The 22,984-nt window shown below is 37.4% G+C and overlaps 1 protein-coding gene across 1 annotated transcript in view; it reads right to left on the reverse strand.

The window, feature by feature from the left end:
- Positions 1-15,430: 15,430 nt before the first annotated feature.
- LOC107734010 (ribosome biogenesis protein bop1-like) overlaps positions 15,431-22,984 on the reverse strand; it is an 11,899-nt gene continuing 4,345 nt past the window's right edge. The window contains exon 3 of the mRNA XM_016545866.1: positions 15,431-15,667. Coding sequence (XP_016401352.1) covers positions 15,431-15,667 — 237 coding nt within the window. The remainder of the gene's footprint in view (positions 15,668-22,984) is intronic.

Raw genomic sequence — 22,984 nt, forward strand, 5'->3', positions numbered from 1 at the left:
TGTTCAATTCTGATTTTTTTCTCAGATCTGATTTTTTTGTATAGAGGAAAAAGTAGCCCAATTCCGCGGGGAAAATGTGGATTTGGCAACACTTGCACAGCGCGCCGTCATACGGAAGTAAACACGGAGGATATAAAGTAAGCGATTATGCGTTTATTTATAGTGTGATCTGCTGCAGAAGCCAGCGAAATTATGCACAGGCAATATGAAAAAATAAAGACAAGGATGTGACAAAAGAAAGCAGAGTTTTGAAACTTTTATGATACGAGCCCTCATGTTTTGCTTGTAGAGTTGTCACTGTAATACACGAGTTCTGACACATCACAATTCCACCGATTACCTTTCGCTACTGTCTTGATAACTTTGGGTATGTAAAAAGTTTGAAGTGTCTCCCGTCAGCTAGGAATTATGACGAATGTCGATCTAGAGTGACGTAAAAGCCGATGAAATCCGACATGACCGTTCACACTGCGGTCGCATTGCAAAACATCTGACATGGATCAGATTTAGTACCACATATGGAAGTGGCACAAATCAGAATTGAAAAGATCAGATTCCATGCGGTTTGTGCTGTTCACACTGTCATGACAAAAACAGATCTGAGTCACATGTAGGGCTGCAACAATGAATCGATTAAATCGATAAAAATCGATTACTAAAAGAGTTGGCAACGAATTTCATAATCGATTCGAATGCTTTTCTTGCTTTTTTGTTTTTTATCCGATTCATCGATTAACCGAAAAAAAATAATCGACAGATTAATCGATTATTAAAATAATCGTTAGTTGCAGCCCTAGTCACATGTGAGCAAAAAAATAAATAAATCAGATTTGGGACACATTTGCCTGCAGTGTGAACGAAGGCTTAGTTTAAATTTCCTGAAGAGACTCGATATATGACGAACAGATTTAATTTTACTTGTATCAACTTAATTCTCTATAAATAGATGCTTTGCCATGACAGAAGCTGTTGTTTATGCTAATGTTCACTATAATATATCAAAATACACTTGCTTTATGATGTTATGAATTACATTCTAAGACTTTTCAGAACACAACTTTGCATAAACTTGAGCTTGTATAGCTAGAACCACCCTTGCATTGAATGATCCGGGCCTAAAATTTCCTGATTTCCTTTGAAACAAATTTCATTCAGAAACTGCTATTGAAATTCACAAATAATTATAGAAACATCAAGTAAATATTTTTTTTACAAAAACGCATCGATTCGCTACAGGAAGCCTTTGTTCACCCCCCGGAGCTGTGTGAGACACTTTTTTTTTATGGATGGGCGCTTTTTATTTAACTTCCTTTGGACTGATGCATGCAACACCCGCTGAGTGGCATTAAACAGCTTGAAAGATCAAAGACAATTTTTAATATAACTCTATAACTCCGACTGGATTAGTCTGAAAGAAGAAAGCCATGTACACCTAGAATGACTTGAGGGTGAGTAATTTGTGGGCTAATTTTCATTTTTGGGTGAACTAACCCTTTAATTAAATTGTTTGAAAATTGGGAATTGGATTTCTAGTTCCCAGTATGTTTTGCACAGGACTAGACTATTTGAAATTAAGTATTGTGGGCATTTTTTTTCACAAAAATGTGGTTATTCTACAAATTAATTTCCTCTAACTCAATGTAATTTTATTGGTTTTACAATTTCATTAGAAGTTGTCATTGCTCAAAACGATTGATGCAAACTTCTGCATTACTTTTCAGAGTGATAATGCAAGGCTAAAAATAACTCTAGATATAAATAACCATAAATTAATCAATAATATAATAAACAGAAATAGGATAGAACCTAAGCTATTGTGCAATCCTCTGCTCTAACCGCTTCTCCCCTCTGAAACACACACAGGAATACATTTGTTCAGTTTACGGCTCCAAATAGCTTACACGTTTGCTTGACTCCTGCCAGAGGGAGGAATTATTGGCCTGACTCTGATCTGGAAGGTACAGCGTGGGTGTGAGGTCTGTGTGGGGACCAATGGCTCCCGGGGGGATACAGCCCTTAAATCCCCCCCTTTACCTTGCTGCATGTGCAACAGAACACCACCCACATTCACTTGAGTCTAATTTGATAAATCTAAAGAGCGGCTCGATCCAATGGATCCGGGAGAACAAAACCGTTCTTTGTGTTTTAATAGCACAGACGTTTTCGTAAAAATCCATGACCGTGTCTGCCAAAGCAAAAAACATATTAATCATTCTCTTCCCTGAAATGCTCAAGCGAATGGTGTGCTGCGGGGAAAGAAAGAGAAGCATAAAAACTACATGAACAACAGATATTGACGGTGCTTTTAACAAGAACTCGAGAACAGAATACAACAATGGTGCAAGAAAATACCTCTGCCAACAAGGTACAGACACTGGAAAAGTCAGAGGTCTACGGTGTACTATATTCCTACACATTTAACATTTACGTTGACTTCCATAAAGGAAGTTTTGGAGAAAATAGTACCCAAAATCTTCTAGGACTTAATTTTTACCCTATAAAGCCTACTGGATTGTATTTGATACACTAATTTCAAAACATGATCAAAACAATCTTTTACATGCCTTATGTCATCTGATTCATAGTTTATGCTTTTTTAGCAAGTAAAAGGTCTTTAAGTATCATTCTATAAACTGCCACCTGTTTGAGGTAAAGATTTTTTTTTGCTGGGAAATGTAAAAACAAAATAAATAAATAAAAAATAAATAAATATATAAATATATATATATATATATATATATATATAGTTAGCAATATTTCATATACTTAGTGTACTGAATCAAATTAGGTTTACTTAATTATCCATTTATCATTTTTTAGAAAAATTGTTAAAAATAATGTATCTAATATGATACACCCGGCTTTTGAGGAAAGTTTCTTTGTTCATCTCTCAATCATCATTGCATTACATGATATACTTTGAAACTTAAGAGCTCTAAGCAGAAAACTAACCATTTAAATATCCTCTTACTAAGACATACTGTAAGATATTGTGCGACATCTAATATTTATGCATTTTATGTAAGTAGTCTGCTATACTATTATAAAGATCTCATTGATTTACATTACAAGCTATTTAGAATTTCATCTTTTTGGCCATATAATAACATAATTTGCATCAAATTGCATATTTCTGGTCAGTTTGGACTAAAACTTCCAGTTTGGAATAAAACTGAAATGTTTTTCTTCCTCGAATAGAATATGATCTCCATAACATCCTTCTCCATATTCTATTCATACTATATGAGCCATAAAATAATAAAGCATCAAATGATACTCAACAAAAAACACACATACCTTTTGTTTTGATTTTTTTTTAATATATATTTTGTCTAAATGTTCAATAAACAGTTCTTTTTCAAAACACTAGATTTTTCTGACTATTATTTCATATGTCAGGGTTTACAGTGTTAAGTAGCCTTTTTGCTATGTGGGTTCATTTTACAAGCTGGTTTGGTAGTAGCAATGCAAAGAAAGTGAATGATGGAATATTGACCAAACAAGGTTCTCATTTCACTTGGCAAGCAGACTGTGACTCAGAAGCAGTGAGAGGTGCCGAATGCTCTGGAGAACACTGAGGGTCAAAGGTGGAAGTGAGTTCAGGCCTCAACTGGTGCTGGGCTGCCAAGGGTGAATAGATACGACCCCCCTGGTTCCCGTTTCATAAATTGATGTGAATTTGCTACTGGAACAGAGAGCCAGGACCTTCCTCGACGTCCGCTTGGGATGCTGAACTTTGTGAAAGAAACAGCATCCAAGAGAAGCGCGTTGACGTCTTTGATTAGCTTTCGGTATCCAGGAAATTTTCAACCATTTCAATCTTGGTGCTCTGTAGACGGTCACTGCTCTCCAAACTTACATACGAGCCGAGCGGAACAGATACGGTATTCAGAGACAATGGGAAAGAGGTAACGATGGCCGGTAATGAAATTCTCCTCCTCCACTGAGAGTCTTGAAACCTTTCAGTGCCCATCAAAGTGGGAGCCTCCAATGGAAAGACAAAGGGAAAGAAAATAACACTGGTAAAGTTCCAGATCCAGCGATAGGTTGGCCAAGCCTAGTAAGGAAGGGGGTGGGTAATGGGGTTTCTTCTAGGGCTGCATGATTAATATAGTGAATTAAAAATGAAGTTGGGATAACTGCAAAGGCTGCATTTTAATTGCATAAATGTATGCGCTGCATGTTTCAGAGTGAAGCGCGGCACTGTGTTCATTTACACATGAGCAGCTCATGATCCGCCAGTGTCTGCAGTGTCTCGGTTCATTGCTCTACACAAACTCCATCTCTGCATCCTCTCTGAGTTTGGGTCAATTCAATGTGCATTAGGGAACTCAATATATGCCACCCATCTTCCCAAACATGTAATGCACTTATCGACCAAACAGAAGATTTAAGGGTTCCCTGCAGATTTGCGTCAAAATAAAGGTTTGATGGTTTAACGTTTGAAAATGAAAATATGAAGACATTAGTATTGTAAAACGAATATATATAATAAATAATAGTACTGTAATTTTACAGTTTGAAATTTTTATAATTTAAGTTTTGCCTCTGTCACCATCTCTGTTTGAAACCTGCAATTGCAGTTATTTGTGGAATTATCTTCTTTGTGGGAGTTGTGAATCGACACAGCTCCTCAGCGTGGATGAATCTAATGTTTTGAGGTGGCTGTCAGTCACTGCACCAGTGTGGATATTCACTGTACTTGGGAATCAGAGATTCTACGTCTTGGAAGTATGACCCAAATAAGGATTTTCACCAGAAAATGTCATCTGAACAAGTAACATTTTTGTACCACTTTTGTTCTGACCAACTGAGGTAAAAAAGCATTATAATACATTGTGCTACCAATAGTTATTAAATCTAACGATCGCTTAGCTCATATCACATCAAACCATGCAAATTATTATTATTGTTATACTTTGTTCTCAAAATGTTAATGTTAACAACATCAGCATTGCGTGACTATGTGTATTTAATGTGTATTAGCGTTACCTGTAGACTACTGGTGACTAAGGGTCGTATGGACCTTTCTGGATTACAATCCGCCATCAAAATGATAAGTTGCTGCTGTGAGAAAAGATGCCACCTGCAGCATTCTCACATGCGATAGCCTACTAGCCGGGACTCCTTCTTTAGGTTTACAGACGTGACATAATGACGCAAAGACGAACGGCGGCATGCTTGTGTTTCACGCTAAAACCTACCAGTATCACTCAAATTAGAAAACATTATTACAAGCTTACCTCTGTGAATTGGGCTAAGGTAAGGAGATAGTTTTGAAAACTGGCTGGTTATGTACTAGTCAAAATAATTTTTAACCAAAATATTTACGGACTGCAGCTTTAAATACTCAAATTTTACAGTTTTTATTTAGTAGTAGTAGTAATAAAAACAAAATACAAAATATTACAATTGTTATTGTATTGTTGTTGTATAATTATTTTAGCCATACTAATATATAATTACATAATTTTGGCCAAATTGTGCAGCCCTACAGACAAGCACAGTAAACTGGAATAAAAAAAAAAAGCATTTTAAATTGCTATCTCAACTTATCAGAAAAATCGCAGTTAGATTCCCCCCCCACCCAAATTGTGCAGCTTTAGTTTCTTCCCTAAATGATCCTCTAAGAGGCCAGAACTGCTAAAATTCAAGCTTTTTTCCTTGCCATCAGATTGACCGCAATCATTTGAGATCCCATCTGGAACTCATCAGTCCGGCGTTTGGAAATGGCCCAATCATGAAATTAAACTTTGGGATTACCAAAATTTAGAGAGCAACGCAAATAAAATTCACCTCGAGGCATGTGCGCCGTGTCTCGGTTTCGACAGATTTCATATTTTCGAGGAGTGGGTGGCACAGATCCCCGGAGGGGGAGGCTGGGTTCCCTCTTAACTCTGGAGCAATCTGGACACTTGACCAGTCGGCATTACAGGTTGTGTTTGTTTTACTTTGTACGGGAAAGCAAACAGGGCTCTTTTCTTCAGACGGCGTGGGCCGAAATCTTTCTGAAATCTCTGGGTGGAAATGACAAAGCCAGCCCTTACCTTCCTGAGTGATATTTGACCACTTGAAGAAACTCTCTACACCGCAAAACCTCCTCAACATGTAATTACTCTGACATAATTTGGGACTGGAGGAAATCGCTAACTAGATCCATCAAATGCTCACCCATGTCCTTCAGCTACAGCAAGAGTCTCGCATTATAAACCCAACCACATATGCAAATATCCGGCCCTAAATAAAACCTCCCAATTAAAACAAAACAGTTGCCATGCAACCACTGAGGCCAGCGAAAGTTTTGGAACGTGCCTGATTCTACCAAGACTGCAAAGGATGTAAACTTTCCTCCGCTCATGACAGCTCCTCAGTGGGTCACTGGACCGGAATCTGGATTCAGTCAGTCGATGTGATTAGCAGACGTGACCTCGATCTGCTACCTGTCACTAGAGCTTTACGTTAGAGCCCAGAGAGAGGGCCGTTCTGAAACAATATTTCATATACTTAGTGTACTGAATCAAATTAGGTTTACTTAATTATCCATTTATCATTTTTTAGAAAAATTGTTAAAAATAATGTATCTAATATGATACACCCGGCTTTTGAGGAAAGTTTCTTTGTTCATCTCTCAATCATCATTGCATTACATGATATACTTTGAAACTTAAGAGCTCTAAGCAGAAAACTAACCATTTAAATATCCTCTTACTAAGACATACTGTAAGATATTGTGCGACATCTAATATTTATGCATTTTATGTAAGTAGTCTGCTATACTATTATAAAGATCTCATTGATTTACATTACAAGCTATTTAGAATTTCATCTTTTTGGCCATATAATAACATAATTTGCATCAAATTGCATATTTCTGGTCAGTTTGGACTAAAACTTCCAGTTTGGAATAAAACTGAAATGTTTTTCTTCCTCGAATAGAATATGATCTCCATAACATCCTTCTCCATATTCTATTCATACTATATGAGCCATAAAATAATAAAGCATCAAATGATACTCAACAAAAAACACACATACCTTTTGTTTTGATTTTTTTTTAATATATATTTTGTCTAAATGTTCAATAAACAGTTCTTTTTCAAAACACTAGATTTTTCTGACTATTATTTCATATGTCAGGGTTTACAGTGTTAAGTAGCCTTTTTGCTATGTGGGTTCATTTTACAAGCTGGTTTGGTAGTAGCAATGCAAAGAAAGTGAATGATGGAATATTGACCAAACAAGGTTCTCATTTCACTTGGCAAGCAGACTGTGACTCAGAAGCAGTGAGAGGTGCCGAATGCTCTGGAGAACACTGAGGGTCAAAGGTGGAAGTGAGTTCAGGCCTCAACTGGTGCTGGGCTGCCAAGGGTGAATAGATACGACCCCCCTGGTTCCCGTTTCATAAATTGATGTGAATTTGCTACTGGAACAGAGAGCCAGGACCTTCCTCGACGTCCGCTTGGGATGCTGAACTTTGTGAAAGAAACAGCATCCAAGAGAAGCGCGTTGACGTCTTTGATTAGCTTTCGGTATCCAGGAAATTTTCAACCATTTCAATCTTGGTGCTCTGTAGACGGTCACTGCTCTCCAAACTTACATACGAGCCGAGCGGAACAGATACGGTATTCAGAGACAATGGGAAAGAGGTAACGATGGCCGGTAATGAAATTCTCCTCCTCCACTGAGAGTCTTGAAACCTTTCAGTGCCCATCAAAGTGGGAGCCTCCAATGGAAAGACAAAGGGAAAGAAAATAACACTGGTAAAGTTCCAGATCCAGCGATAGGTTGGCCAAGCCTAGTAAGGAAGGGGGTGGGTAATGGGGTTTCTTCTAGGGCTGCATGATTAATATAGTGAATTAAAAATGAAGTTGGGATAACTGCAAAGGCTGCATTTTAATTGCATAAATGTATGCGCTGCATGTTTCAGAGTGAAGCGCGGCACTGTGTTCATTTACACATGAGCAGCTCATGATCCGCCAGTGTCTGCAGTGTCTCGGTTCATTGCTCTACACAAACTCCATCTCTGCATCCTCTCTGAGTTTGGGTCAATTCAATGTGCATTAGGGAACTCAATATATGCCACCCATCTTCCCAAACATGTAATGCACTTATCGACCAAACAGAAGATTTAAGGGTTCCCTGCAGATTTGCGTCAAAATAAAGGTTTGATGGTTTAACGTTTGAAAATGAAAATATGAAGACATTAGTATTGTAAAACGAATATATATAATAAATAATAGTACTGTAATTTTACAGTTTGAAATTTTTATAATTTAAGTTTTGCCTCTGTCACCATCTCTGTTTGAAACCTGCAATTGCAGTTATTTGTGGAATTATCTTCTTTGTGGGAGTTGTGAATCGACACAGCTCCTCAGCGTGGATGAATCTAATGTTTTGAGGTGGCTGTCAGTCACTGCACCAGTGTGGATATTCACTGTACTTGGGAATCAGAGATTCTACGTCTTGGAAGTATGACCCAAATAAGGATTTTCACCAGAAAATGTCATCTGAACAAGTAACATTTTTGTACCACTTTTGTTCTGACCAACTGAGGTAAAAAAGCATTATAATACATTGTGCTACCAATAGTTATTAAATCTAACGATCGCTTAGCTCATATCACATCAAACCATGCAAATTATTATTATTGTTATACTTTGTTCTCAAAATGTTAATGTTAACAACATCAGCATTGCGTGTCTATGTGTATTTAATGTGTATTAGCGTTACCTGTAGACTACTGGTGACTAAGGGTCGTATGGACCTTTCTGGATTACAATCCGCCATCAAAATGATAAGTTGCTGCTGTGAGAAAAGATGCCACCTGCAGCATTCTCACATGCGATAGCCTACTAGCCGGGACTCCTTCTTTAGGTTTACAGACGTGACATAATGACGCAAAGACGAACGGCGGCATGCTTGTGTTTCACGCTAAAACCTACCAGTATCACTCAAATTAGAAAACATTATTACAAGCTTACCTCTGTGAATTGGGCTAAGGTAAGGAGATAGTTTTGAAAACTGGCTGGTTATGTACTAGTCAAAATAATTTTTAACCAAAATATTTACGGACTGCAGCTTTAAATACTCAAATTTTACAGTTTTTATTTAGTAGTAGTAGTAATAAAAACAAAATACAAAATATTACAATTGTTATTGTATTGTTGTTGTATAATTATTTTAGCCATACTAATATATAATTACATAATTTTGGCCAAATTGTGCAGCCCTACAGACAAGCACAGTAAACTGGAATAAAAAAAAAAAGCATTTTAAATTGCTATCTCAACTTATCAGAAAAATCGCAGTTAGATTCCCCCCCCACCCAAATTGTGCAGCTTTAGTTTCTTCCCTAAATGATCCTCTAAGAGGCCAGAACTGCTAAAATTCAAGCTTTTTTCCTTGCCATCAGATTGACCGCAATCATTTGAGATCCCATCTGGAACTCATCAGTCCGGCGTTTGGAAATGGCCCAATCATGAAATTAAACTTTGGGATTACCAAAATTTAGAGAGCAACGCAAATAAAATTCACCTCGAGGCATGTGCGCCGTGTCTCGGTTTCGACAGATTTCATATTTTCGAGGAGTGGGTGGCACAGATCCCCGGAGGGGGAGGCTGGGTTCCCTCTTAACTCTGCAGCAATCTGGACACCTGACCAGTCGGCATTACAGGTTGTGTTTGTTTTACTTTGTACGGGAAAGCAAACAGGGCTCTTTTCTTCAGACGGCGTGGGCCGAAATCTTTCTGAAATCTCTGGGTGGAAATGACAAAGCCAGCCCTTACCTTCCTGAGTGATATTTGACCACTTGAAGAAACTCTCTACACCGCAAAACCTCCTCAACATGTAATTACTCTGACATAATTTGGGACTGGAGGAAATCGCTAACTAGATCCATCAAATGCTCACCCATGTCCTTTAGCTACAGCAAGAGTCTCGCATTATAAACCCAACCACATATGCAAATATCCGGCCCTAAATAAAACCTCCCAATTAAAACAAAACAGTTGCCATGCAACCACTGAGGCCAGCGAAAGTTTTGGAACGTGCCTGATTCTACCAAGACTGCAAAGGATGTAAACTTTCCTCCGCTCATGACAGCTCCTCAGTGGGTCACTGGACCGGAATCTGGATTCAGTCAGTCGATGTGATTAGCAGACGTGACCTCGATCTGCTACCTGTCACTAGAGCTTTACGTTAGAGCCCAGAGAGAGGGCCGTTCTGAAAAACCTCAAAAGAGAATCACTCATCCATGGCTTACCGCACACTGGAAATAAGATTTCAGCCGTGTGCCTGTCGTGCAGACAGCAGAAACAGCGCCTTCTATGGGCAGAAAGCAAACTGACGTTCTGAAAAGGCAAATTTAACACAATGAAAATATTTAAAGGGGTCATATGATGCGATTTCAAGTTTTCCTTTCTCTTTGGAGTGTTACAAGCTCTTGGTGCATAAAGAAGATCTGTAAAGTTGCAAACACTAAAGTCTCAAAACCAAAGAGATATTCTTTATAAAAGTTAAGAGTTAACCACGCCTACCTAAAACGGCTCATTCTAACACGCCCCCACATATCTACCTCACGATGTGGGAAGATTTGCGTGGAAAATAATGTGTTTTTTTAAACTTTAAACCGCATAAACACATTTCATTACACCAAATGCACAAAATAATGTTCTTTTTAGCAGCATCATATGACCCCTTTAAAACAAGGGTTGTGTGTCATTCAGAATTTAACTAAGAATGACTTCAATTCCAATTCAAAAAGTTGCAAACTGCATGAAGAACTGTAATTTGAAATTAAATTTTAAGTAGAAGTAAAACAAAGATATTCACAAAACTAATTTTAGTTTAATAGAACGACGGACGGACGGATGGATGTTTTATCACTAATTTCCTATCAAAGTACCTGCTTTACCTCCTGTTGCACACTAAAAACACACACAGCTTTCTAGGCTACTGTGCAGGGTCTCAGTGTTTGAGAGCGGTAGCTGCTTGGCGTCAGGAAGCTGAAGTTGCGGCCGGGAGCCAGAGCCCCTTTTCCCCTTAATTCCACAATGTGTCTTCATTCATCTCGAAGAGCACATGGAAAAGCCATTGCGGGGGAAAAGCCCCTTCCTGCCGGCTCGGTCTCGGATAGACGCTGCACTCTCGCGTATTCCCTCTTCACTCGGCTAACAGGAAATAGCCCTTTATTAGGGGGGACGCGAGGATGAAAAACAGGGGATTTCGAAGTCTGGAGTTTTATTTGTAGACAACTTGTGCTGAGAAGGGACAGAGAGGCAACCCAATCTGCCGTCTCCCGACTAGGGGGGCTAATTTAGCGTACGCCAAACAGCCGCGGGACCACCGCCGATCTGTGCGGCGCACACAGAGACACCTGACAACACCGCAGAGATCAGGCCCACGAGACGAGAAGTAAAAGACAAGACTGACAAGCTAATGAGATTCACACCTTCTCATCTCCATATGAGACAACCAAACTACCTGAAATGAGTACAGATTAGAAGAGAGGAGCTACCTGTATTTGGCAGGAAACGCTATTAGCAATGCATTTAACTAGTGGACTGTTTCTATTATGCTGGTTGACTAGTTTGTTTCATCAAGCTTTTATATTTTTAGCAGCAGTGCTATAAAGAAGATGAAGTTGAAGTACATTAAAAGCCATGAACACAACTTAGACAGGATTTTACAGTGCAAACAGCATGTTGTGTTTTAGTGTGCTAATAATCCAACAGCAATTTGTACAATGCAACTAATCATGATGCAGCAATACTACTATACTCAATTTACTTTTATCTGTATAGTGTTTTCAACTAAGCGTATCATATCAAAGCAAAAAATATATATTTATATATAAATTAATATTTAATAATTGTAAATAAATATTTTAAGATTTAAAAAAATTAAGTTAGAGTACGTTAGAGTTTGAGAATGTTTTAATCTTGTAAATGCTACTTTTGCTGATAAAAAAGTAAAGAAAAAATACGTAAAGACTAGATTTAGATCAAATTATGATAACTGTGATTAAAAATACTGTAAAACCACTACAATTACATTACTGCTGAAACTGACTCCTATGAGTAACGTTCCCATTATTACGCATGATCTGCAGTTGTACACATGAAACTTATTTGTTCTTTTATGATAATACTGATAAATATCCACGATCATATTTTGCGCAGCTTGTCAGTGAACAACGGCTCTGTGTAGTAAATGCTGCTCCATGTGAAAACACGCACGTGATGGAGATTTACAGCTGATTACAGAACTGGCTTTACTGACAAGATGCGCAATAAATATCGCATGCGATTTATCGTGCAGCCCTAAACTAAACTGTTATTTTCTATGTCTATATAAAAGCGATAAAATATGTAAATATGTATAAAATATTAGTAAAATGAACTAAAGTTAATACTTGACGTAACAAAATACTGACTAAATTTAAAGGACATTTACATAAAATAATGAAAACTATGACTTTGACTATAAAACCATAATTAAAAATCCTCAAAGAAATTGCACCTCTAAATTCACGCAAAAAAGTGGTGCTTTTGTAACAAATTCATTGACTTTAATAATAAATGTCAAGACAAATCACTGCTGAAATGGACTCCTATCAGCAACATTTTCATTATACATTAAATTTGTAGTTGGACACATGAAACCTTTATATGTTCTTTTAAAATATCAATTTAACTACTTCATAAATGTTTTCATAATTGTCAAATATTTGGTTAAAATTTATTTTTTCATCATTTTGCACATTATTGTGAACTAAACTTATTTTCACTGAATAAAATAAGTAAAAAATAACATTGGACTAAAACGAATCTATATTGCATGTCAAAAATATTGACTAAATATAAAGGACACTTTCATGAAAATATGAAAACTATAACTAAAACAAAGCAGACAGTAAAAACTATATCTACAGCACAGCAATTAAAAATCATAAAAAAGCAGAACTTTGGCAAAAAAATATTGAGTGCAATAGACAAATCATTGCTGAAACCAAATCCTACGAGCAAGCCCCCCTTTTTTTCTCTTTTACGATAACATTGATAAATGGTCCACAATAACACAAATGACATTTACGCAGAAAGTAAACAAGCCCAACTTTGATTTCATGTTGTCGTTAAATGAAAAGAAGTAGAGCAAAGCCTCCAAAGACACAGAAATGCAAAATATGTTAACTTTTACAAACTAAATAACGATGGTAGTCAGCGTTCCTGATCTGTTCTGAATGACTACGAAGGGGCATTAAAAAGCCACTCTGAAATCGGGGATCTACCCAAGAACAATAACACTTCTGCAAAACATTCCTGGTCGGGAGCAGATTGCCAAGAACAGTTTTGGATGACTGCAGTGTTTAGGTTGTATGGCCTGGCAAATTATCCAGACCGCATTGTGCCAGGGTTCAACGGTTTTCAATGGAGCATGTAAATTAAAGAGCTGAAGAGGAATTCTTTAATGGTCCTACATGTAAATATGAGACGTTACAGAGCTCCTTATACTGCAGAGGTGCATCATGATCTCCCCTCGAAAAAGTCAAGAGACATTACAGAAATGTGGTAACGTCTGACAGGCTGAAGAGAATGGTATCAAATACTGCGGTTCAGACACTTCCAGCCTGAGGAACAGGACAAAAATCTTTTTCCTTTATATGAAACATTGCACAACTAACCATATTCCCCCTCTACGGAACAATGAAGTAATCATGCCTGTGCAAACGCAGCAGAAAAAACCACTGCTATATTTAGATTTAATTAAATCATCTTTAGTCTACTTGTCATTCAGAAGTTAAGTGTCATGTCATTCAAGAAACATCAAGCAATAGATTTACATTATTACTCCTTTAAAGGAACACTTTACCCAAACATGAAATTCTGTTGAAAATGTACTTGCCCTCAGGCCATCCAAGAGGTAGATGAGTTAGTTTCTTTAACAGATTTGTAGAAATTACATCACTTGCTCACCAGTGGATCCTCTGCAGTGAATGGGTGCCGTCAGAATGAGTCTAAACAGCTGATATAAACCTCACAATAATTCACAAGTAATCCACATGACTCTAGTCCATCAATTAACATGTTTGTAAGAAACAAATCCACAATTAATATGTTTTTCAAAATTTGAGCAGTTGCTTCCGGCTAAAATACAAGTCCTCCATTCATAATATTGCTTTCCCCAGTAAAAAAGTCATTCTGGTCTGAATCAGGACAGAAATATGCACAGATCAATCACCGTTTTTAAGAGAAAACGGTCCAAACCTGTTCTAAATGTGGATTATTGTGATGTTTTTATCAGCTGTTTGGACTCACATTCTGACGGCACCCATTCACTGCAAATGATCCACCGATGATCTACATCTTGGATGGCCTGAGAGTAAATTTTCAACAATTTTTCATTTTTGGGTGAACTATTCCTCTATTGTTACGCTAAAGAGTGACTTTGACCTCAGCTGTCATTACCTAATCTAAGAAACCTGAATAAAAGTCACTAACTCACTAAGAAACTCCACGAATGGTGAAACTATGCATTTCTGCCATCTAGTTTTTTGTGAAATTAAGCTGGTATTTCACTCAGTTTGTGCATAAAGAGTCCAAAATTCCCTCAAGTAGTCAAATTATACATTTGTTATGCATCCAAACAAAAGTCAAAAGAGTTGAAAGTCAAATGGCCATCTGGAAACAAATGATAGGAGGACAGCATGCAAAGGACACATCGCAACAGATGCAGGTGCACCAACACCTGGACACAATGGTGATATTCAGAACTGGAAACTGGAATTTAATGGAAATAAGAGTTGAGCACAAAAAACATTTCCATGGATTTTCAGTGACCTGAAAAGAAGAAATACATCGAACATCCAACAGTCTGAGAACACAGGTGAACTATTCTTTTCAAATTGAAAACAACATTTTGATTACAAAATGATTGTGATGTTAGAAGTTGCATGAAAATTTGAGTGAAGAGCTGGATTAAAACATTTAATTACAGCACCACTGGAGCTGACATCAACAAAACCTGATGATCACGTTCTTCAGTATGATTTGAGGCAATCCAAAGAGCATCGTTTGCTTAAAGTAAACTCAAATATTTCTAATTTAAAAAAATTTAAAAATCCAAAAACAGCTTATTTCTATGTCAAAAGAAATACGGTTTTAATACAGTCTCACACTTTGTTCCTACAAAAATGGTTTAATCACTACTGCACTTCCATAAGTAAATATGGAATCTCCTTCAAAAATTTTCAGAAACATTGTGTTATGCTAGTGGCTGCCAATATCACATTACTACAATTTTACCATTGTAGCTATGGTATTTTGGTGAAAACGACAGTTACCTTGGTACATTTTAAAGGACAGTGTTTTTAAAATCTCTCCCAGCCATGGACAGCTGTGGAAAAATAGACTTCAAACTAAATCTGACAGATTTATGAGATGTTGATTGTTCTGACATGGGACGAGCTTGTCCTGGTCTGCGGGCTGGACATTGGTCTGGATGATGGACAGATTCTTACCTCCTCATCGGATGTGTCGTGCTCATACTCGTCCACCTGAGAGGAAATCTGGAGGCCGCTGTCTCTGACGGATGCAATACATTCCTCTCCTCCCTCCTTTCCAGCAGCTTTCTTCTTTTTCTTCTTTTCCTTTGAATTTTGGCCATCAGTCTGTACAAAAAAATTAAACATCAACATTAGCCGTTTCCGAAACCTTAGATTATGCATTCAAACACAGACAAATATTTTCTATAAACAGAATAAAATAGACTATAAAAACTGAGCATTTAAGAAAAAAGTATTTTTTCTTTTGAGTGTATCCCATATTTCGTCCATTCCCAATCAAGTTTTTTTTCTTAATTTTACATTTCTTACATTCTTACTTTTTCCTTACCTATTAAATTCACATTTGTAATGTGAGAAAGACCATTTCTTCAATTTCAAAGATAAAAATCATGAATCTTATTTTTTATTCAATGTATTTATACATTAAATTGTTGTATTTGTTGCATTTTCTTTTTGCAGAACAAGAATCAAGAAAAAAATAGAATTAAAATTTGGAATTGTTAAGAACAACAAAAAGTTGCAGTACAACATAATCAGTACAAGTTACTTTATTTAAATTGTTCAAGTTGCTTTATTTACATTGTTCTGAAACTAGTAACAGTAGGATATATAGTAGTATAGTAGACATACAGTAGGATATATACAGTAGCACAACTGTATGCAACTAATGTAATTAGTCCAAGTCATTTTGTAATTTAACAAGCACTACTTATTAGCATAATAACGGTATGCATCTGGTATGTACCAGGTTTACTTTAACTAAAACCACAAAAAAACATTTTATTATGTGAAATAAAATAAATGTTAACTGAAAAAAATCGGAAAAATGTTGCCATATATGCCAAAGCAACATTTCTCATTTTCATGTAGTTTAACATAATACAAAAACAACTAATTAAATTATAAAAATTAAAAACCAAATCAAAATATTTTTTTAGAAAAAACACTGGTGTGTAAGGTGCATTGTGCTTAATTGTCATTAAAATTATTGAAACTATGCAAATTTTGCTTAAAAATTTCTGCAAAATTAACTGATATATGGACCGGACAGGTTTTCACTTTTTCAGTACAGGTATAAAAGCAGCCAGTTATTTAATGCTGTTGTAGAAAAACATACTTCAGTACAGCATTTTCCAGACACCGTCTTTTTATGGCAGCATGACAGTGTACATGTTTCAGATATGTGGTTTATTTCATTTTGCGCACAAACTTCTCTCTGCGTGATTTACACATGTGCCATTGAAAAGCAGTCACCAGAACCTCACATCCTGCCCGAGATGCCGGGACAGCGTGGATGAAAGCTCTCAGTACCGCCTGTTATTTACCACAGCCCATCAGTCACGAGAAGGCCAAACGGACTGAAAGCCTCCTAACAGGGTCGAGAGGAAGAGCAGCTTTGAGCCGCCGCATCTCCCACGAGCCTGAGATGGGGCAGGTGAGCAACCTGTGCTGATTTACGGCTCCTTAACGTCCCGCTATCTCTTGGACTGCAGAGCTAAGTGAAACACTTCCTCCTTGAAGCCCAGTTAAATCCACATCAAGACGCTCGAGCCCCGTGTTCCTGAATGCCTCGTGCAGCCCGAGGGATGGCCAATTTTTCCGCTAGCGCTGAAGATCTAAAAACAAGCTGAAACAGAGTTTTGGAAAGGAAGGGTTGGGGGTATGACACCGGTTGTTCTGAGTCATTAAACCGCAGGCCAAATCAGAACGTGACCTGTTAGGTTGAGCAGCTGTATCAAATGTATTCAAAATGCATTTGCTGCCATTACAAAATTGTGAGTATCACGAGGACTTTCATCACGTTTCAGTGTCATCATAGCAGTTAATTTTCTCCCTTGCATTGCAATTTGCGAGTATAAAAACATTAAAACAGATGTTTCAAGTGTCTCTGATTCTAACAAACAAAAATGAATAAATTCAAACTGTCTGTTAATCCATGAACTCAAATTCAATAATTAATTCAGTAATTTTTTTAAATATATCTGGATGTTTTAGTAAGAATATATATTGCTGTTTATCACTTTGTTATATTGCATATGAAACACTATCAATTAAAAGTTTTTTTTTGGATGAAATTGATACTTTTATTCAGAAAGTGTGGATTAAATTGATCAAAAGTCATTTCAAATAAATGCTGTTCTTTTAAACTTTCTATTCATCAAAGAACCCTGAAAAAAGTATCACAAATGTTTTCAACAATAATAATAAACGTTTCTTGATTTCTTCATCAAATCGGCATATTAAAATGACACCGAAATCTGGAGTAATGATGCTGGAAATGTAAAATATATTCAAAAAGAAAACAGTTAATTTAAATTGTAACAGTATTTCACAATATTACAGTTTTTTTACTGTATTTTTGATCAAATAAATGCAGCCTTGGTGAGCATCAAAAACATTTTTCAAAATCTGACGATGGTGTATTACAATGCTTAACCTAAATGTATATTTGTACTGATATGTGTGCTTATAAATTAAATTATAAAACACTATTGTTAATTAAAGTAATTAATGAGTTAATTTAAACAGTGTGAGAAACATGCCTTACGATTTTATTGCAACAACTAAACCACAAATAAAGTCACCCTTTTAGGCCATTTAAGAACATCAGCTAGAGAAAGAAATAAAGGCTGAAAATGATCAATTTAGAACATTATTTAGCTAAATATCACCCAGGCCTAATTTGTGGATGCGCTGCCTGGGATAGAGTTTCACAGTTAACAGACAGTCAAGGATCCGAACACACTCGTTTCCACTGCAAGAGTCCGGTAATAAAAGAAGGATGTGGGGGCCGAGAAATCAGCTTTTGACAGATGATTTGACCAGATGACATGTGAGTGGCCAGAACAGAGGAGCTCACGGTGTGGATTCGGATTAAAAACAAGCTCCTCAGGACATCTGGCCAGTCGACCGCAAAACCGCCGTGGGCTGAAGATGTTGCAAACCAAATGCGGTGTGAGTGGCCAGAACAGAGGAGCTCACGGTGTGGATTCGGATTAAAAACAAGCTCCTCAGGACATCTGGCCAGTTGACCGCAAAACCGCCGTGGGCTGAAGATGTTGCAAACCAAATGCGCGACGACGAGCGCTCGAGTCTCCAAAGTTGCGAATGACATACGACGCATGAATCAGACGGAGAAATGAACGCACTGACAGGCTTTTGGAGCACGTATCTTTAAATCGCACACACACTCAACGTACGTTCGCACAATAACGTGTTTTTAATGTCTGTTGGCGGACCGTCCCGGGTTCCGCTCCGAAAGCCTCAAGTTGCTCATTATTTCGCTTGCTTCCTCTGAACTGCGGTTGAGTTATTGAGTGAGTTGCGGATGGAACAATCCGACGCCACTCATCAACATTCACGCTGATACTTAATTAAGACTGTGGCCTCTCAATTAAACGCCTCAGGATCCGCATCACCCCCATCTGGCCCTTGCAAGACCCCATAGGAGCAAGTCACGTGTGTCCGAGATGGAAGCGGACCTGCCGTGTCTGCAGCGCGCGTTGTGCGTAGGCGTACGTTAAAGCGAGAGAGAAAGTTTCACGGTAAGACGAGCCCCTCCGGTCTCTTCCGCCCCCGTCCCGATGTCATCTCCCACCCCCTCGAGCGCGGCCGGCACTGGATCAGACACACGGCTGCAGGAGCGGCGGGAATTCTCCCGGGAATCATAACGTCTCCGGCAGCCGCATTAACTTCTGCCTGGTGTGCATCAGTCAGAGCTGTGATCAGTCTCTCAGAAGACCCGCAACAAGAGCACAGTGAAAAAAAAACACACCAGGGGGGTGGATTAAATGGGTCGAGACGGGAACAATACGTCCCACGGTCTCTGCTGCAACGCCAGACAGAGATTTCAAAGCTGTGAATTTGATAGTGTCCCGCGGAAAGTCAGACATCCGCTGGAGCGCAAACACTTTGGCCCTGAACCTCACACCGTAGGTGCTGTTGATCCTGACAAACGAGAGCAGAAAGATCTGGAGGAACTCCATGAAAACAATTCTGCTCACATGTGAAGGGCCTAATACTATACTGGTAGACCAAAACAGGCCAGTTATTATCAGCAGTGGCTGCTAAATATGACCACTCTGAAACCTTAACGTCTGCTATAAAGTCTACCAACAGCCTTGACAATGGATCATTTCTGGTAAATTAGCAGTGGCAGAAGACATACAAGAGCTGCTGGCTCATGGTTCAAGTGTCATTATCCTGTCTTGACTATCCTGTACATAAAATAAGTCAAATAATAATAAATAATTTATAATAATGTTTTATTAATCATTAAAAATATGAATACATTCAAAATAAACAATACATTTATTCAGCAAAGATTCAAATTCATTAAAAGGGCCAGTAAAGGCATTTATAATGGTACAAAAGATTTCTAATTAAAATGAATTTATTAAATTCATATATTACATATGATATATTAAATATATTAAAACTTTCTATTCATTAAAAATATATCACCGTTTCCACGAACACATCAGACAGCACAAAAATTTCCATCATAATAATAAGAAATGTTTCTTGAGCAGTAAATCAGCATATTAAAATGCGTGACACTGAAGACTGGAGTGATGATGCTGAAAATTCAGCTTTGCAAAACAGGAAGAAATTACATTAAAAAAAATATTCAAATAGAAAACAGTTATTTTAAATTGTAATAATATATCACAGTATTACCTCTTTTTTTTAATCAAATTATTCTATCTTTGTTGACTACTTTCAAAAGGCACGTTAAGGCTTTCCGACCCAAAACTTTTGAACAGTAGTGTGAATATGAGTAAATAATATATTGCAGCTGTCAGTATGGATGTGATATCTAGCAAGGAATACATATAGTGGATACACAATACTATGGTAAATGAGATCTTCATAAAAATACTGAATTTAAATGAACAACATTAATACACTTACCAGTAACAAATACTACCTAACTTTTACTCAATTCACAAAAACATAAATTAAGACAGAAAATGACAAGACTGCTGGTAGATTTCTAACTGACATTTTATAACTTCTTATATAATATTATGAATTCATCTTTATAAATTCTATAACTGAGATTTGAAACTTTGCAGATATAAAATAAATATTTACACAAATTCACAGAACACCCTGTGTCCTAGAACACACGCCAGTCAAAGAAGACAAGCAACATGTCGACATTTGGAGGCATAAATTTCGCAAAATGTGTTATTTATAAAACGTAACAATATGAAACTCGTGTGTCTCAGTTCTCTAGGGGAGCGAGGCGTTATTCTACTGCAGTGATGTCATTACAGACCCGCAGACGTGATTGACAGCTGTTGAGTTATGAGTTCATCAGCAGACTGAAGCACATTCTCACAGCTATAGATAAATATTGACTTTTTTCTGTGCCGGCCACCTGCCATTTATCATGATCACTTGTTTCTCTGTCTGTGAGTGCAACACAGAATGACAGTTTGACAACCGACCTCCTTCTCTCAGACATCCATCAATACAGAAGCAGATAAACAGAGCGGGACGAGGGGAGGCAGCCAGTGGCACTCACACACTATCAGTGATGGACCTTTAGAAGGTGCTAGAGAGTGAAGTCCAGAGACAGCATCTTTCCTCACTCATGGGACTGAAGTGGAAATTATATACAGTTAGGGCTGGGCGATATGGCCAAAAAAATTATCACGATAATTTTTTTCATATCAGTCGATATCGATAGTTATCACGATAAATGTCAAATCTTTATTTCTTTCAAGTTTAAAGCTAGATTTTTGCTCCAAAATGAAAGTTGTAGAAACCAGACCATTAATTTGGGCTCATTATAATGATTTAACAAAACAAATATCTAAATAGAAAAATTGATTTCTTAGTTTCTGCATGTTCTAATGAGGGATATTGTTTCAAATCAAGAAACAGATTTGAGTTGCCTGGGTTAAATTTATTCTGACCAAGTTTGTTTTATTAAGCATTGGTCTCCCACAGTAGCATACATTTAAATCGTGATAAACACAGATTTTTACCATGGTATTGAGGTTATATATGTGTGGTTTTAACTAACTATATGGGTTTTAGGTAGCCTATTTGTATGAAAAACAGTAGTCTAAAAACACTCTGTATAAATGCACACATGCTATAGCTTAATCACAAATACGTACTATAATTATATACCATTACTCCTGTAATAAAATTCAACGTGAATATCCCACATTTCTGCCACATATATCGCGATAATTATCGTTATCGAATTATCGCCCAACCCTATATGCAGTAGCCAAAAAGTATTTGGACAATTAGGTGACAGCTAAAAACATCTGAATGTCACTGCATTAGACAATAAAACATCAAATCAAGTGTCAGTATCTCTGCTCAAATGCAGCAGGATCTTTTCTCAAAGCTGACTTCACTTTTTTTTTGTTTTTTTTTCTCCATTTCTGACAACAGCCAGTGCTCCACACAGAGATTGCAGGGAGGTCTCTTGAAGCATCTCGGAGATGTTCCACAGTTCGTCTCCAAGGATTTTCTTCTGGATTTAGTCTGTCTCAGTTTGTTCTGTTTCTTCATGTCATTCCAGACAGACTGGATGATGATGAGATCAGATCTCTGTGTGGAGCACTGGCTGCTGTCAGACAAAAATCTCACTAGATTATTACAATTAATGGCAAAATGAATGTTTGGAAATGTAAACGGATAATTCCTACTGACATAACTGACTTAAAACCATTTTTTAGCTGGTGAAAATACTAGTGTTCTAATAATTTTGGCCACCACTGTTTATATACAATAAATAGGAATGTAACGATTCACTCAACTCACGATTCGATTCACGATTTTGATTTCACGATTCTATTCCCAATTTTTTTTTTTACAAAATGAGATTTAAGACAAATTCTAAACAAAATGCTGCACGTTTCTTTGTGAAATTGAAATATAACATTATATGGACTCTAAAAGGCCAATCTCAAAAAAACGATCTCAAGCTGATGACGCTGCCGTGAGAGGTTTGGCATGACATGCAGCAGCACAGTCTCAGTCTCTGTCCGGCACGGGTTAAATAATTATAATGCTATATTTCTTCATAAATAAATAAATAACTTATAAAGTAATTTGAAAACCACAGCCGCACACACATAACGCCAGGTTTACATTACTCCGTTTGCAGTGCATACGTGGTGCATATTTTTTTTCCGTGCTCATGTTAACGGATTAAAGCGTTCAGGTTGTGGTCCGTCAGTGTGTTCAGGAGCGGTGCGTCTGCTGCAGTGCCGAGATCGTTTCCGCACAGCGTAAAAAGACAGTATAAAGGGGCAGTCACACTAGACTTTGAACGTGCTAAATTTTTCCGGATGCCGCTGCGAATATGGGCGGGAGCAGGATATGACATCACATGCCAAGGTTTCCCCTCAGTTATCACAACATGGATTCCGATGTGCTTGTACTGTGTCT

Source organism: Sinocyclocheilus rhinocerous, unplaced genomic scaffold, assembly GCF_001515625.1.
Source record: "Sinocyclocheilus rhinocerous isolate Xijiao unplaced genomic scaffold, SAMN03320098_v1.1 scaffold430, whole genome shotgun sequence".
NCBI lineage: Eukaryota > Metazoa > Chordata > Actinopteri > Cypriniformes > Cyprinidae > Sinocyclocheilus > Sinocyclocheilus rhinocerous.